The 16356-nt window shown below is 37.3% G+C and overlaps 1 protein-coding gene across 1 annotated transcript; it reads left to right on the top strand.

Annotated features, from left to right (window-relative positions):
* The first annotated feature begins 4002 nt into the window (after window positions 1-4002).
* On the top strand, window positions 4003-4554 carry LOC110900610 (secreted RxLR effector protein 161-like). Its single transcript, XM_022147495.1, has one exon. The coding sequence runs from the start codon at window positions 4003-4005 to the stop codon at window positions 4552-4554; it is 552 nt and encodes a 183-aa protein (XP_022003187.1).
* Window positions 4555-16356: the final 11802 nt, after the last annotated feature.

Here is a 16356-nt window from a genome sequence, read left to right as displayed (position 1 = left end):
GCTTTAATCTCAAACTCACAAAGAATACCTACCAATGATCCACAACCTTCAAACAGTCAAAATCTTGAAATTTCTGATACATCAGCTTTTGCTGAAGCAATTGCACTGCTCATTAAAACCTTTGAGCAGAGGTTGATACCAGAAAAGTTACAGAGGGAGGATGGATGGAAGATCTAAGGAAGAAGGAAGATCTAAGGATAAGGGAAAGGTTGAAGTTGTGTGTTACGAATGCAAACAAAAGGGTCACTATGCATCAGAGTGCAAAACCAAGAAACTGAAGGATGTTGCATATTATGAGAAGAAGCTAGAAGAAGCAAAGAAGTAACAACAAGTCAGATTGATTGCAGGGACAGATACATGGTTGTCTGATGATTCTTCTGATGAAGAAGAAGATATGGCTAATTTCTGCCTTGTGGCACTTTCTGGTGAACTAACAGAAACTTCATAACAGAAGGTAAATTTAGATAATCTTGACCTTGAACACAAGTTAAACAAACTAATTTCAGATTTTCTAAGTCTGCAAGATAAATAAAGTTACTAATAGAAGAAAGCTTAGATCATAGAGCTAAAACTGAATTTTATGAAAAAGAAAGAAAAGATCTTTACAAGAAAATTCATGACAAAGAAATAAATGTAAAAGGTTTTCAACAACCCAAGGAATTCATTAACTTTATTGAATCCACACCAAAGAACAAAGGCGAGGGTTTAGGGTATATATAAACAAGTGACATTAAACCCACCATCTTTGTGAAAGCAACACATCAGATTTCTGATAAATTTACATCAGAATCTGACTCTGAATCATGCAAATCAACCAGTTCTGAGAACTCTTTTGAAATATCAAAACTCAGCTTAAAAGCAAAAAGAAGTGAATCAAAACAAAAATGTTTAAAAACTCCAGAAGCAGTTCACTCAAAGTTTCAAAATTATCCACTCATTCCATCACAAGAAAAGAAATCAGAAAATTCTGAAAAAGAATCTTGTATGTGTGTTGACATACTGAAACTTGTTCAACACCATCTCCAAATGAAAAGTGAAAAATATGTTCATGGCTCAGCATGTAACAGATATTCTGATGAAAGACAATCAAAAGAAAACAATTTGATTAAAATCTCATCAGAAAAAGTACCCAAGCAAGTCTGGGTACCAAAAACCCTCTAATATTTCCATTTTAGGACCATTATGTGCAGCAGATCTGGTACTGCGATTCTGGAAGCTCCAAGCACATGACTGGGGACAAGAGCTTACCCAGTAACTTTGTTTCAAAACTGCCGTTCGGCACCGTATTCATCGGGTTTTACCCTCAAATACCGGTGCTGTACCAGTACCGACCGTATCAAGCCGTACCGTACCAGGTATATTCGGTACTGGTACCCACTTCTGGGGATTTCGATAACGGTATTTTCGGTACTGGTTGGTACCGAGCTCATCAAATCCTGTAGCAACGTAGCAATGCAAGTAATTGCACAGTTTAGATTACTTTTCATACACACAGTAAGTAAACTGTATTTCGTTTGAATGAGATTTTATATACACAACAACTTATTTTATTTTATTTTTTGTCTTTTATAATGGTTAATTTTGGGAATGGAGTAAAAGGGAGGATTTTGGGATATGGATGCATAAGGTATGGATGTTTGACCATAGAAAAAGTAGCCAATGTAGAAGGATTAAAGTACAATCTGCTGAGTTGTGGTCAATTCTGTGATAAAGGTTTTCAGGTAACCTTTTTACTAGAAAAATGCTTGTTGATTGGTATGGATGATAATAAAATTTATTTAAGTGGAAAAAGGATAAGACAATCAATCTACTATTTTGATTTCAAAGAAGAAAATGAACATCCAAAATTATGTTTATTTTCAAAAATTTATAAGGGTAGTAGTTGGTTGTGGCACAAGAGGTTAGCCCACTTAAACTATAAAAATTTAAGCAAATTAGCAAGCAAAGGCCTGGTAAAAGGATTACCTTTCATATCCTTAAAGAAGGATAAAATTTGTGAAGCCTGTGAAATGGGTAAATCCAAAAGAAGCTCACACAAAGCAATTTCTGAATCTTCTATAACACAAAATTTGGAACTGTTACATATGGATCTTTGTGGACCCATAAGTATAGAAAGCTTTTCTCGAAAGAAATACATACTTGTAATTGTAGATAATTTTTCCGGATACACATGGGTAGAATTTTTAAGAAAGAAAAGTGAAACTCCTGATCTGATCATTAGTTTTATCTGATTAATTGAAAATCTGTTAAAATTAACAGTCAGAAGAATCAGATCAGACAATGGAACAGAATTTAAAAATTCAAAAATTGAGAGCTTCATTGTAAGCAAAGGAATCTCTCATGACTTTTCTGCTCCCAGAACACCTCAATAGAATGGAGTGGTAGAAAGGAGAAATAGAACCTTAGTGGAAGCAGCTACAACAATGCTTGCTCATGCTAAGCTGCCCACTAATTTTTGGGCAGAGGCAAATAGCAAATGCTTATTTTACCCAAAACAGGTCCATAATCAACAAAAGACACAATAAAACACCCTCCAACATTATCAATGGAAGAATTCCAAGTGTAAAATTTTTACACACATTTGGTTGTAGATGTTTTGTTTTCAATGATTTTGAAAGCCTTGAGAAATTTGATAGAAAAGCAGAAAAGGGTATTTTTCTTGGTTATTCATTGTCCTCAAAAGCTTACAGAATTTTTATTCTGAACACAAGGACAATCAGAGAAAGTTTATATGTATCTTTTAATCACTCATCAGAAACAGAAGTTTCTGATGAATATATGAAGGAAATAAACTTTTCTGATAAACAAGAAAAATAAGAACATCTTTTGAAATGATAACAGAAGACTTCTTAGAACATGATAAAACTCTTACAAACAAATCAATAGATAATTCATGTACTAACCCTACAGAACAAATGGAAAATAAATCAGAAACCTTGAATCAGAACAATGAAAATATTTCTGACAATCAAAATTCTGATACATTCCATACAACTAAGGCAACTATTCAGGGGGACACTTCATATCCATCTGAACCAACAACTTTTCACAACAAGTTGAGATGGATAAAAGGACATGTTCATTCTGACATCATTGGAAATCCAGAAGATGGTGTAAGAACAAGATCTGCAACAACACATGAGTGTGCATTTGCTGGGTTCTTAAGCAAGATAGAACCCAAGTATGTCAAAGAAGCTCTTGATGACTCAGACTGGGTTCAAGCAATGCAAGAAGAGCTTGATCAGTTTGAAATGAGTAAGGTATGGGACCTGGTGCCGAAGCCAAATGACAGATCAGTCATAGGCTCAAAATGGGTATTTAGAAACAAATCAGATGAAAATGGCATAATAACCTGGTGCCGAAGCCAAATGACAAATCAGTCATAAGGCAAGGTTAGTGGTCAAAGGTTATTGTCAACAAGAAGGTATTGAGTATGATGAAACCTTTGCACCAGTAGCCAGATTAGAAGCAGTGAGAATCTTTCTTGCTTATGCTACATCCAAAGACTTCAAAGTATATCAAATGGATGTGAAATCTGCATTCCTGAATAGTAAGATTGAGGAAGAAGTTTATGGACATCAACCTGAATGCTTTGTTGATCCAAAATTTCAAAACCATGTTTACAAATTAAACAAAGCCTTGTATGGTTTGAAGCAAGCTCCTAGAGCCTGGTATGAAACACTTTCAAACTTCTTACTCAATTCTGGCTTCACAAAAGGTACTATTGATACAACACTTTTCCTCAAAACACACAAGGTTCACACTTTGTTAGTCTAAATATATGTTGATGACATTATATTTGGATCAACAAATGAAAGGTTCTGTAAAAAGTTTCAAAAATGACCGGCCATTTTGAAATGAACATGATGGGTGAGTTAACTTTTTCTCTTAGGTTTACAAGTAAAACAAAGAATTGATGGAATATTTTTGAGTAAATCTAAGTATGTGAAAACAATTCTGCACAAATACTCACTTAAAAATTTCTCAATTTCGAAAACTCCCATGGCAACAGGGAACAAACTAGATTCTGACAAAGATGGAACATGTGTAGATATTAAAACCAATAGGGGGATGATAGGATCATTGTTATACTTAACTGCAAGCAGACCAGATATTATGTTTGCTACAAGCTTTCTGGCCAGATATCAATGCAATCTTAAAGAATCACACCTAAAAGCAGTAAAAAGGGTTTTTAAATATCTAAAAGACACATCAGAACTTGGTCTCTGGTGTCCTAAGGATTCAAATCTTGAACTAATTGCATATAAAGATGCAGATTATGCAGGATACAAGATTGACAGAAAAAGCACATCTGGTGCATGTCAAATCTTGGGAGAAAAGTTGGTATGTTGGGCAAGTAAGAAACAAAACTGTGTTGCAACATCAATAGCTGAATCAGAATATGTAGCAGCAGCAAGTTGCTGTTCACAAGTGCTATGGATGCAAACTCAGCTGAAAGATTATAGAGTAAATCTGACAAAGATACCTATTCTATGTGATTCAAAGAGTGTAATTGCAATTACAGAAAATCCAGTTCATCACTCTAGAACCTAGCACATAGATGTCAGATATCACTTCATAAAGGATCATGTTGAAAAAAGTAACATAGAAATGTACTTTGTTCCAACAGAAAACCTAATTGCTGAAATTTTTACAAAACCTCTTGATGAAAAGAGACACAGTTTTTTAATCAGCAAACTTGGCATGGTTAACATAAAAGATGAAGATGTTTCAGAAAACAAAAGGACACGACCTGAAAACCAACCTGTTGAACATCAAGATGAAAATTTTGATAATCAAAGAATAATTCAACAGGTTTCTGATAAAGAAATCCAACAATCTGATGGAATATCAGAAAATCTGAAGAATTATCAGAATATCTGATGAATCATCAGAAATTCTGATAAAACATCAGAAACTTTGTTAAAACATCAGAATCATCATTGATCATCAGAAAATTTTATGATGTTACCATCTTTATTCATATCTCATATTTGTATAAACTCATAACTGTGGATAGTCTGTTTTTGAATTTTTTTTCTTTTGTTTAATTTAAAAAAATATCAAAAAAAAGGGGGAAAGTAACATGCATTAAGATAAATTCAAGGTCACAGCAGAGAAAATCAACCGTCACAGGAAATTTTTTTGCAGAGGATTGAATTTTTCTTATACTTCCAATGCATGCAACGTCATCTTTCATAAGGAATTAGAGAGACACGGGGGCATAAAAAAGATTAGGGGCTATTGTTAGGATCTGAGTTTGGATTGATTGTGTTTTACGTTTGAATTAAGATGAAGATGAATGAGAAATGCAGCAGAATATAAATGATAACAAACTTTGCACACAATCAAACAGGAGAATTGCTTTCAATACACAAGTTTAACATTGAACCGAATGCCTGAATTTATTACAAGATTCAATTACAATTGCAAGTGTATAACAAACTCCCCCTCAGCCTGAGCTCACGGTGGTTTGTTCGTGCAGGAGAAAGATGGTGAAGAGCTCATAGAACAGTACAGAGCACTGTTCTATTTATAGGCACGAGCAAACCACTGAAGCATCTAAGCTGACGTCACCATGAAAGTGACATCTAACCTCCTAACAAACTCTAACATCTGATCTATACAGCCTCTGCTATGCTAACTACTGTTGTACATTACATTTCATAATATAATCTAAACTACTGCTGCAACCTTCCACTGATGTGAACCCAGCAGTACTTGTCATGATCAGCAGAGCTTGACCCATAGCAGTAGATTGAACAGCAGAGCTTTAGTCTTCCATCAGTCTTTGACTCGGACAGCAGTTGTAGGTCAGCAGTTAGTAAAGATCAGTAGTTTGGAGGTCAGCAGATGTTGAAACCACTTTCAAGGGGAGAGATTTGAATATAAACTTTTGCTTATTCTCGATCCACTGCTCTGATCCAGTTTTGGCTTTGATTATCTGTTCCTCTGAAAGGGTTCAATCCCAACAATCTCCCCCTTGAACAGATAATGCCAAAACTCTTCATTATTGGAAGATCTTTATTGCCTCATCAGTAGTTCCCTTATTTGCCCTTTGAGTTGTAACTCAAAGGATAAGGCATCTGTGTCATCATCATCCTTGCTAAGTGGAAGATCAAGAAGATCCTGCAAATCTTCAAGACTTAGGCCAAGTGCTGGTTCCCTTGTTAGTGTCTTCACTTCTCCACTAGACTTGATCACTGTCAATACATGTGTCTGTTTATCAGTTTTCCACTTTAGTACTTTTGAGTCTGGTGGGTTTCTTGGGAGATTTTTATTAGATGAGGTGTTTGATGAAGATGGCCTATTGATGACTGACTGAGCAGTACTTGAAGTTTGATTCAATCCAAGAGTTTCTACAATCATTTTCTTGATGCCTTCTTTTACAAGGTCATCACCTTCCATTAGCTCTTGGATAGTTTCAGCACCCAACTATTTTTGTTGCCTTCTTTTAAAGATGGCTGCACCAGCAGGAGCAGTGGCTCTCTTGATTTGCAGTTTTGGTGGTCTTGTTGAGACCCCTGCTTTAGAGTAGTCAGGCTTTTGTGGAACTTTTGGATCTTTCTTCCTTAGTTCCTCCAACATTTTGTAAGTGGCCCTGACCCTATCCTCTCCATTTTGACACTGAATTCTTTGACCCATAGTCAGCTGCTATCAACTCCTCTTTCATTCTCTTCAACTTTAAAGCCTTGTCAGGTATATTCTTTTTGAATTTTTCAGGAGGAGTGTGTTTGACCTTATTTTTGATCATTTCTGGAATCCTGGCTGCTTCACTTTCAAGCTCAGGAATGGTCCACTCTTTGTACATATCTCTCTCTCCTTTGTATTTCTTGTAAGCCATGATGTTATCAATGTAATCTTTTCTCAAGGACTCATCTGCCCTTTCTGAGATTTGCTGACACACATTCTTTGCAAATTGCTCCAGGGCTCTGACTTGTGTGAGCTGAAATTGATAATGTCTCTTAATTTCTTTGTCAGTCTTTCCTTGAGCATCTCTTTTTGAGATATCCTCTGCTTGTTTAGCTTTGATTTTCAAATATTCTTCAATATTGTTTGGCCTTGGATATCCTTCAATAGATGGTAATCTCCTTCTTGCAGGGTCATCCTCATAGTAAAAAGACTTGATTTCTTCTCTGACTGCTATGAGTTCAAGAGGGAATTGAACACCTGCAGGAGGTAATGGCTTTTGGATTTGAGCTGAAGAGAGAGGAATGGGATTTGGAATTGTGACAAGTGATAGAGGTTTTGAAGATGTTGGTGGTGGTGAAATGTCATCATCTTTCAAGATTAGCCTTCTCCTTTTTGGTTGAGGAGAGGCTGATGATGTTTTGGGTGGATCAGTGGTGATGATTTTAGTGGCAGTGGTTTGTGATTGACTAACAGTTGTTGAAACAACTGGTGTTTCAACCACTGTTGTCATTACAACAGATGTTGTAACATCTGATGTCTTCTGCTTTTTGGCAGGAGGTGATGATGGAGTGGCTGTTTTTGGAGGTGAATTGATTTTTGGTGATGAAGGTAGTAAGGCAGTGGTAGTGGTGTGTGTTGAAGTGGTATGTGTTGAAGTGATGGCAGGTGTTTGGCTGACAGTTGTTGAAACCACTGAAGTATCAGCAGTTGTTGATACAGCAGGTATTACAACAATTGTTTGGGTGGAAGTTTGATGTTGGGGGCTTTTGGACGGTGGTTTTGGTGTATGCTTTGTGGGTCTGGATGGTGTGGATTTGGGTTCCCTCACTTTTCTAGTGGGCTTTCTTTTTGGCACAGGATTTTGAACATCCTCTGGCTCAGAACAACCGGGCGCATTCAACTCCATGTAAGCTCTTTTCTCCTCATTCCACCTTGACATATCCTTTGCCGCTCTGTCCCTTTTTACACTTGCTACAGCTTCATCAAGTGCATTTTGGGTAACATCAACCTTTTTGCTACCATCTGGCAAGGGAATCTTTCTAGTCATGGTATCCTTTTCTGGTTCAATGTAGAGACCATCATCTATTCCCTTCTTCTTCCACTCCTGAATTTTCTCCCCCTTTTTGGCATTATCTGGGGGTAATTGATCAATGAAGAGAACAGTTGGAAGAGCAGTGCCAGTGGTGTTCAATATGTGGGCCTTGATAGCCTTAATGTCTGGTTGTGTGTTCTTGAACCTAGACTCCATTGTGTTTCTCGGCTGTTGTACTTGTATTGCATGTTGCTGATCAGCCATTTGTTTTTGTTGTTGGAGAAAAGGTTGAAATAGGTTCCATATCTCATCTACAGCAGGTGCTTGTGGTGGAGCAGGTGCTTGAGGTGGAACAACAGTGGATTGCAACTTTTGTACGGTCAACAACTGTTGCAGCATTTCTTTGATTTCTGCAATAGAAGTATCCAGTTTTTCAACTCGTTCTGTCAATTCCAGGTACTTTAAACCATCACCCAACTTAATGGGATCATCTGATTTCCCACTAGCAGTGGTTGTATCAGTGGTTGATGTAGGGAATGTACTCCAAACATTATCCACTGATGCCCCTTTTTCTTGGTACTGGGGACTTCTTCCTTCAACACTTAGTAACCTTTTGATGGTACCACTGGTTAAAACAAACTCACCAGTGGTTATCAGAGGTGCTATAGATAGAATTGCCTCCAAGGAAGTCTTATTGATGTAACCACTATCCAAGTGTAAACCAGTGGGTTCAACACTTGTAGTGGTTGCTTCACTTGGACTACCACCAAGAGTTACTTGTAACTCAAGGGGTGTAACCTCCTCAGGTTGTGTTGGTGGGTTAGCAATGATTGATACATCAGACCCAGTCAGTTGTTTAGGTATATTCTCATTAATAGGTGAGTGAGAAGGACTAGTTTGTGCCTGGTTCAGATCAATTCCATCCAATAATAATTTAGTCGGGGAGGGAATTGTGGAGGTGAGGTTGGGTGTAGAAAGAGAATTGGCCCCGGGCATTAGGCTGTGGATAATGGAAGCAAGTGATTCCAGAGCATCATATTGTGGTGTCCCTAATTGTACAACCTGTTCTTTTTGAGAAGAAGCAGGAGGAGTTTCAGCCATGGGTTGAGATATTTCTACCATCTGCTGTGAAGAAGTAGCAGCAGTGGTTTCTTGTGACTTTTGTGCTGTCACTGGCAGTTTCTCTGGTATCTCATCCTCCAGAGTTTCCTTTTTGGTAGGTTTGGGGGGTTTTTGAATTTTCTTTCGTTTTGGCTTTTTATGGATTGTAGGTGTGGGTTTCAAAACAGTTGTTTTGCTGCTTTGATCACCTTGAGCAGTGGGCTCAGCAGCAGATACCTGAGGAGCAGTGGTAGCTGCTAAATTCTGCTCAGGCACCTCTGCTTGTGTTTTGCAAGGTGTTGACATTCTTGTAAAAGTTTCAGCAGTTAAACTGTTTATTTGAAAAGATTCACCTTGTTTTATTGCAAAAGCATCATCCTTACTAAATTTCGTTTCAAAATAATAGCTTAAAAATCTTGGAAAGAGTAAGAATGGTTTTTTCTCAACATTTTTAACCAAATCATTAAAGATTTCCTAGGAATAATTGAAATTTTCTTCTTGAAGAATAGCATACCCCAGGTTTTGAATCATTAATGGTATTTCATTAAAAGAAGTGGTTTTATTTGAAACACACAATAACAGGGTATGAAACAAAAATCTTGTTGCAGGAGGGAAGTATCCTTTTTGTAAGGTATCCCTCTTCATCATTGAATCAGCATACTCTCTTTCAATGAAGTCAATTTTTAACTCATTTTTGGGAAAAAGAATTTTTACCTTCCTGATCATTGAGTTCAAAGACTTCCGAAATGGATTGTGGTGTGATTTTGACTGCTTGACCCTGTAGAGTAGAGTTAATGGCTATGATATCTTCGCCTTGTTTGTCAAGGGTACAATTTTTCCAAAACTCTCTCTGAGTTTGCAGGTAAATTGGAGCATCTGCTGTGTGCAAAGTTTTGTACTTTGACGCAGACATGAGATCAATGATGGAATCGAAAATAACAGTGGTGCCGGGTTTTGTAAGTTGACCCAAAATGTTGTGAGAAGGTTTGTGTGGAATTTCAGTGCGTGTTGATGATGATTTGGAAGTGGATTTTGCGGATGACTTCGATTTTATCATTTTGGAGAAGACGATCGAAGATGGTTGTGAAGAAATTTGAGAAGATGAGATGAAAACTGCTTTGAGAAAGGAATTTTTAAGAATTCAATTCGACAGTAAAACCCTGTTTGGGGTTTTGAAAGGGGGTTTTATGGAGAAAAAGTGAATGCTGACGTGGCAGCGGTTACAAAAGGTCTGACCACTATGTACTGTCCACGTGCCAACCCCTGATGAAATGAAGGAGAGTACTTTTATGAAAACTACTGATGAAGGGCAGTGGTTGCAATGGTAATAAATGAAGGCAGTGGATGATTTTTACTATCAGTGGATAAAACACTGATTTTGAACAACAGTGTTTATCATGAAAATGAGAGAGCAGGGGTTGACTTTCAGCAGTGGACAGACTTTAAAGTAGAACAGACTTTTGAACAAAGAAGTGGTTATGGCAGACTTTTAAGGATTTTAATGAAAACTTTCATTTTTAGCTATTTTTAATGGTGAATTTTTTATTTTCTGAAACCATTTTAATGCTTTTATTCATAGAAAAACAGGATTTTGCCTGTTATTCCATGTTTAGCATGCCAATCCTAGAGATCAAGCTTTCAAAGGAGGATGTGTCTAACGCTTTGGTTAGCACATCTGCCAGCTGATCCTTAGTTGGAACATGATGCAGAGAAATCAAACCTTTTTCATAACAATCCCTCACAAAGTGATGTCTGATGTCAATGTGCTTGGTGGTTGAGTGGGAAACTGGATTTTTGATGATATTTTCTGATGCCTGGCTGTCCAAAATGAGTGGTGTTTTTAAGGCAGTGATACCAAAATCCAGCAACTGATTTTGAAGCCAGAGCAGTTGGGCTGTATAGCTTGTTGTAGCTATATATTCTGCCTCAGCAGTGGATGTGGAAACAGCTGCTTGCTTTTTGCTTTGCTAAGACACTAAGCAATTGCCTAGGAATTGGCACCCTCCTGAAGTAGACTTCCTTGTTTTGTCACATCCAGCAAAGTCACTATTTGAGAAACCTGAAAGCTCAATTTTACCATCAGCTGGATACCAGATACCAAGTGTGGGAGCACCTTTGAGGTATCTGAATATCCTTTTTACAACAATAAGGTTTGACTTTCTAGGGGCTGATTGGGATCTTACACAAACACATGTTGCAAACATGATGTCTGGCCTAGATGCAGTTAGGTACAATAAAGACCCAATGATGCTTCTATATTGAGTTTGATCAACCAATTCATCCTTCTGATCAGACATGACTAATTTATTGGTTGCAATGGGTGTACTGCATGGTTTACAATCATCCATCTCAAATTTCTTTAAAAGTTCTTTGGCATATTTGCCTTGATGGATAAAAGTGCCATTTTGCAGTTGCCTTACTTGGAGACCAAGAAAGCACTGGAGTTCACCCATTGCACTCATTTCAAACTCAGCTTTCATGAGTTTTCTGAACTCTTCACACATTTTATTACATGTGCTTCCAAAGATGATGCCATCCACATAAATCTGGACAATCATCAAATCCTTCCCTCTTCATTTTAGAAACAATGTTTTGTCTATCTTACCTCTTGTGAAACCAATGGAAAGTAGAAAGGTGGAAAGAGTTTCATACCAGGCCCTTGGTGCTTGTTTCAGGCCATACAAAGCTTTATTCAGCTTGTAGACATGATTTGGATTAAATGGATCCTCAAAACCTGGAGGTTGACAGACATAAACCTCTTCTTGAATCTTACCATAGAGGAATGCACATTTGATATCCATTTGATACACCTTGATGTTGTGGTTGACAGCAAAGGCCAGAAATAATCTGATAGCTTCAAGTCTTGCTACAGGGGCAAAAGTTTCATCATAGTCAATGCCATCTTCTTGTCTGAACCCTTGAACCACAAGCCTGGCTTTATTTTTGACAACAATACCCCTTTCCTCAGTTTTATTTTTGAAGACCCATTTTGTGCCAATAGGAATTACACCCTCTAGCAATGGTACAAGCTCCCAAACTTGTTGTCTTCTAAACTATTGGAGCTCCTCTTGCATGGCTTCTACCCAGTTGTTATCTTTTAGTGCCTCTTGGTACTTGACTGGCTGATGGAGTGATAGAAAACCAGCAAAAAGACAAATCTTTTGGGATTGACTTCTTGTGAGCACCCCTTCATTGATGTTGCCAATAATTTGGTCTGGTGGATGAGATATCAAAAAGATGAGCTCTCCTTGGTATGAAACAATGGCATTAAGTGGGGATGGCTGCAGATGTGAATCATCTGAGCTAGCCTCTTCTGGTGACTTTGATGATCTAGTAGTGGCTTCAAAAGGTGGTGGGATAGGTGGTAATGGTGAGGACACATGCTGACTTTGATCCACTGTTTGAGGAATTTTATCAACAGTGTTTGATGATGTGGAAGCAGGGGTTAAGGGGCTACTTTGGTCAATAACTGTTGAGGTAGCAGTGGTTGAGCTTTGACAGCTGTTTTGTACATCTGCTACTCTTCCCATTGTGACAGACTTTTGTTGAGGAATGATGATCTCATACCCATAGTCTGGTGATGAATTCTCTGATGGACCTGCACTGTTAGTCTTGACAACAGTACTTTTGTAGGATCGTATCGCGACCCGCATGAGTCGATCAGAGGCGTTTTCGTCAATTACAGGTGCGGAAAACAAGTAATCAACGTAGGAATAGCTTGCGATTCACTTTAAACTCATTCTATATTGATTTGACAGCGATTACAACCAGTTCTCGATCCGGCAGCACTTCGTTACGAGATTCAGCAAACGTTTTAAATGAAATCGCTCCAAAGGTATATATAGGGTTCTGGGATCGCTTATTGGACAGGCCCAATAAGCGGTCCAGACACTTGACACTCGAGCGGTTCAACACATATGACATTCGAGCGATCCAGCATAGTTGCCGTTCGAGCGGACCAGCATACTTGCCGTTCGAGCGGACCAGCATACTTGCCGTTCGAGCGGACCAGCATACTTGCCGTTCGAGCGGTCCTAAACTATAATGGGCCATATAAGCGATCCAACTTTTCTAATTCTATACAACCTCACAATTTCTCGTATTTCGTGCACAGATCTAACATCTTAAGTCTATGACTCGATACAAGACGAAATCAGCAGATGTAGTGCACCAACAGACTCCCCCTCAGATGTTGATGGAGTCGACTATCGAGTCACAACAATGCTGTGTCTTCACATCTTCAGTCTTGATCAGTCTTTGGGCTTCTCTCTCTCTATCTTCAGACTCCCCCTCTCGATTTACTGGTATTCACATCTTCAGTAACATCTTCAGGATCATCGTCTGTCTTTTCGTCTAACAGCTTCTCATCTTATCCTGCATAAGCTCTACCTCAAAGTAAATTCCTTTTCACATATATTTCAAACATATAACTCTGCACCAATTTAGACTCTCCTTCAAAAAAACACAGATTTTGATGAACCACTTGAAAGGTAAAATTATGAAAACAGTTAATTTCACACAAACACTCCCCCTCAAGTATTGCTCATCATGTTTAGCACTCGGAATTTTGAAAATCAGCTATTAAACATCAGTTGTCGAAAATCTTTTTAACTATTTCAAAAAATTTATGCTAAAACACACTGAAAATCTTTTTGGATTTTTCTGAAAGAAAATAAAATGCAGGAAATGAAATATTTACAGACAATATTTTTGTGAGCTCGTGCAAGAGGATCATATCAGTTTTTGAGACAAATCACTAACACCGTTAAGCTTTAAACATTTCAATTCTAAACAATTTACCTAGATTGTCAGTATGTTTGTCCACTTAAATTTTCACACAGACTTCAATTGATTCGAGATACGATATTAATGTTTTAGAGACTTAAACTCAATTGTGTATCACTCCACTTGAATATACTCCTGTATCCAGATCCCAAATATTCAGTCTTACAGGTGAGTATACCACAGATGATATCTGTAAAGGGGTTATGTGCGAGGGCCATGAGAGCTCAGGTCAATACTTCCGTATACGCAGAGAGATGACGGCTTCGACTTTTGGTGGGTCCCCTTTAGAGGATCTTTTTTACAACAGTAATGACTATCAATTTTATTGTTTAATCAGATTGCTGAGGGCGGTGCTTTTTCAAGCATTTGCAGAAAGTATTATCCGAGGACTAGGTTAGTACTTCCATACAGCAGAAGTCCCAGGATAATACTCCAGATATCACTGAGTATAAAGACCTAGTATCTCAGAATACGGGACCTTTCAAACAAGATTTCGGGGGTTACCCATATATTCAAGAATAGTTACCCACGAATCAAGCAAGTTTGATTTAGGTTTATATCTCGTTTCAATTTACTAAATGTGCGAAAATCTACTGACACATCCGCAGTAAGATCGTTTATCACATTTTAACTTTACATTTCTTTAGCGTGTCGAGATAGTCCACTGATGTACTATCATTTCCTCTTTTTCGCAACAAAACTCATTTTTGATTTTATCATGTTTTTGTCTTTTTTCAAATTTTCTGATGTTTTTGGATTTTCTAAAAAAAAAAACTTACTCCCCCTAAAATTCAAATACATCTAATGAAAATTGAAAACAAACTGTACAGAACATGACAACCGATATCAAATCACTTCAATTCGCCATTCGCTTGGCATAAACAATCAGACCTCCCCCTATCAGCAAACTATTTTCCCATTTAGATTTCAAAACATTTAAGTTTGTTTTAATCAAAATGGTTTTTCCGGAAAATAAGTTTGATTGATTTTAGGTTACCATTTGTAGGAATATCCACAAATGTTCGGGGTTGTGGTTCATCATCTTGTCTATCAACCAATTTAGGAAAATACAAGTACAAATTAATGTCCTTGATTTACCACTTTCAGTTCAGAAACCTCTGTACCAATTGTAAAAAATACACAAACAAACCTCTTTACCGTTTGTATGATTGACGTTACCGAATAAAACTTTAAGAAAGATGCCGATTCATGATCCACTATACCATCTTGGGATCTCCGGCAAGTCCTGAGACTTACTGTTCATAATATGTACCATCCCAGTCACAAACCAGGGATGGTTCAACCGTTTCTTTCTTTGTTTTCTTCTCCTAAAATTCTTTAACTCCGTTGACTTTTCGATCAATCCTTTTTCCAAAGATATTTTTTACTTTGGAGTTAAAGACCTTCTCAGCATCAAATTCCTGTTCATCATGATAAAATTGGTTAGAAATTTCAACTTTACCAATTTTCTTTTTATAATTCTCAGCCCGAAGTAATGGAAACTCCTCATCATTAACAATCGGAACTGAGTTCTCATCTTTTACATCAGCTTCACCATTTGAAACAACTTGTGGCTCAACTGACTTTGTGGAATCAGTTTCATCGCCTGAAGATAGCTCCTCTAAATTTGATCCATCAGAATCATCGCTAGAGCTTTCACCAACCTTCTTAACAACCCATTTCTGGTTGTCAGATTTTTTCTCTTTTCTTGTAAAACTTGTTCGAACTCTCACCAATTTCAAAAATAGAATCTTTAAACAGTTTTGTTCTATCAAGTGGTGATTCGAATGCAAACACTTTCTCTTTGATTTTACGAAATACTCCCTGTTTTGATTGTATCGCATTCGAACAATCTTTTGCAATGTGTCCAACAGTGTTACATCGGTAACAGGTTCTTGTATCTCGCTTCTGTTCGTCTTGCTTCTTCGCAAGAAACTCACTATTTGATTCCCTCCAGAAATTTGTCTTTTCTTCTTCATCAGTTGATGTGCCTGAAACAAATGACATTTTGGATTTAAAATCACGAACATATTTTTCATTTTTCTGTTTTTCTGTAGGAGTAAAACCAAGACCTTTCTTTTTGAAATTACCGTTATGGTTTGATCTCTTTTGGAAATCTGAACCAGAACTGTAATTCTTTTTCTTGTTTAATCTCTGTTGAACTCTTGAGGTGTAAGGTTTAGGTTTATCAATAAGACATAAGCCTTTTATTTCAGAAATATTGATTTCTGTGAGTATGAAAACCTTTTTAATCAGTTCAGTTTTGACACCTCTTATTGGAAATTCTTCATCAGAATATAATTTGTCAGAATCATTCAAAGTATATGCAACTTTAAACAATCCATCATCCAAATTAGATTTTGACAATAGAAATTTTCTATCATAAACTAATTTGTCCTGTTTTTCTGTTTGACACTGTGTGCTTGACCCAGACTTTGACTCTTCAATATCATCACTCTCTAACACATGATCCACGACTTTCTTCATCAATTGAGACTATTGATCAGTGTCAGATGATGTAAACA

This window comes from Helianthus annuus, chromosome 13, assembly GCF_002127325.2.
Source record: "Helianthus annuus cultivar XRQ/B chromosome 13, HanXRQr2.0-SUNRISE, whole genome shotgun sequence".
Lineage (NCBI taxonomy): Eukaryota > Viridiplantae > Streptophyta > Magnoliopsida > Asterales > Asteraceae > Helianthus > Helianthus annuus.
This window is presented reverse-complemented; position numbering and strand designations above follow the sequence as displayed.

Excerpts from the sequence above, each read along its gene's own strand:
- LOC110900610 (XM_022147495.1), top strand. The coding sequence starts at position 4,003 with ATGGCAACAGGGAACAAACTAGATTCTGACAAAGATGGAACATGTGTA.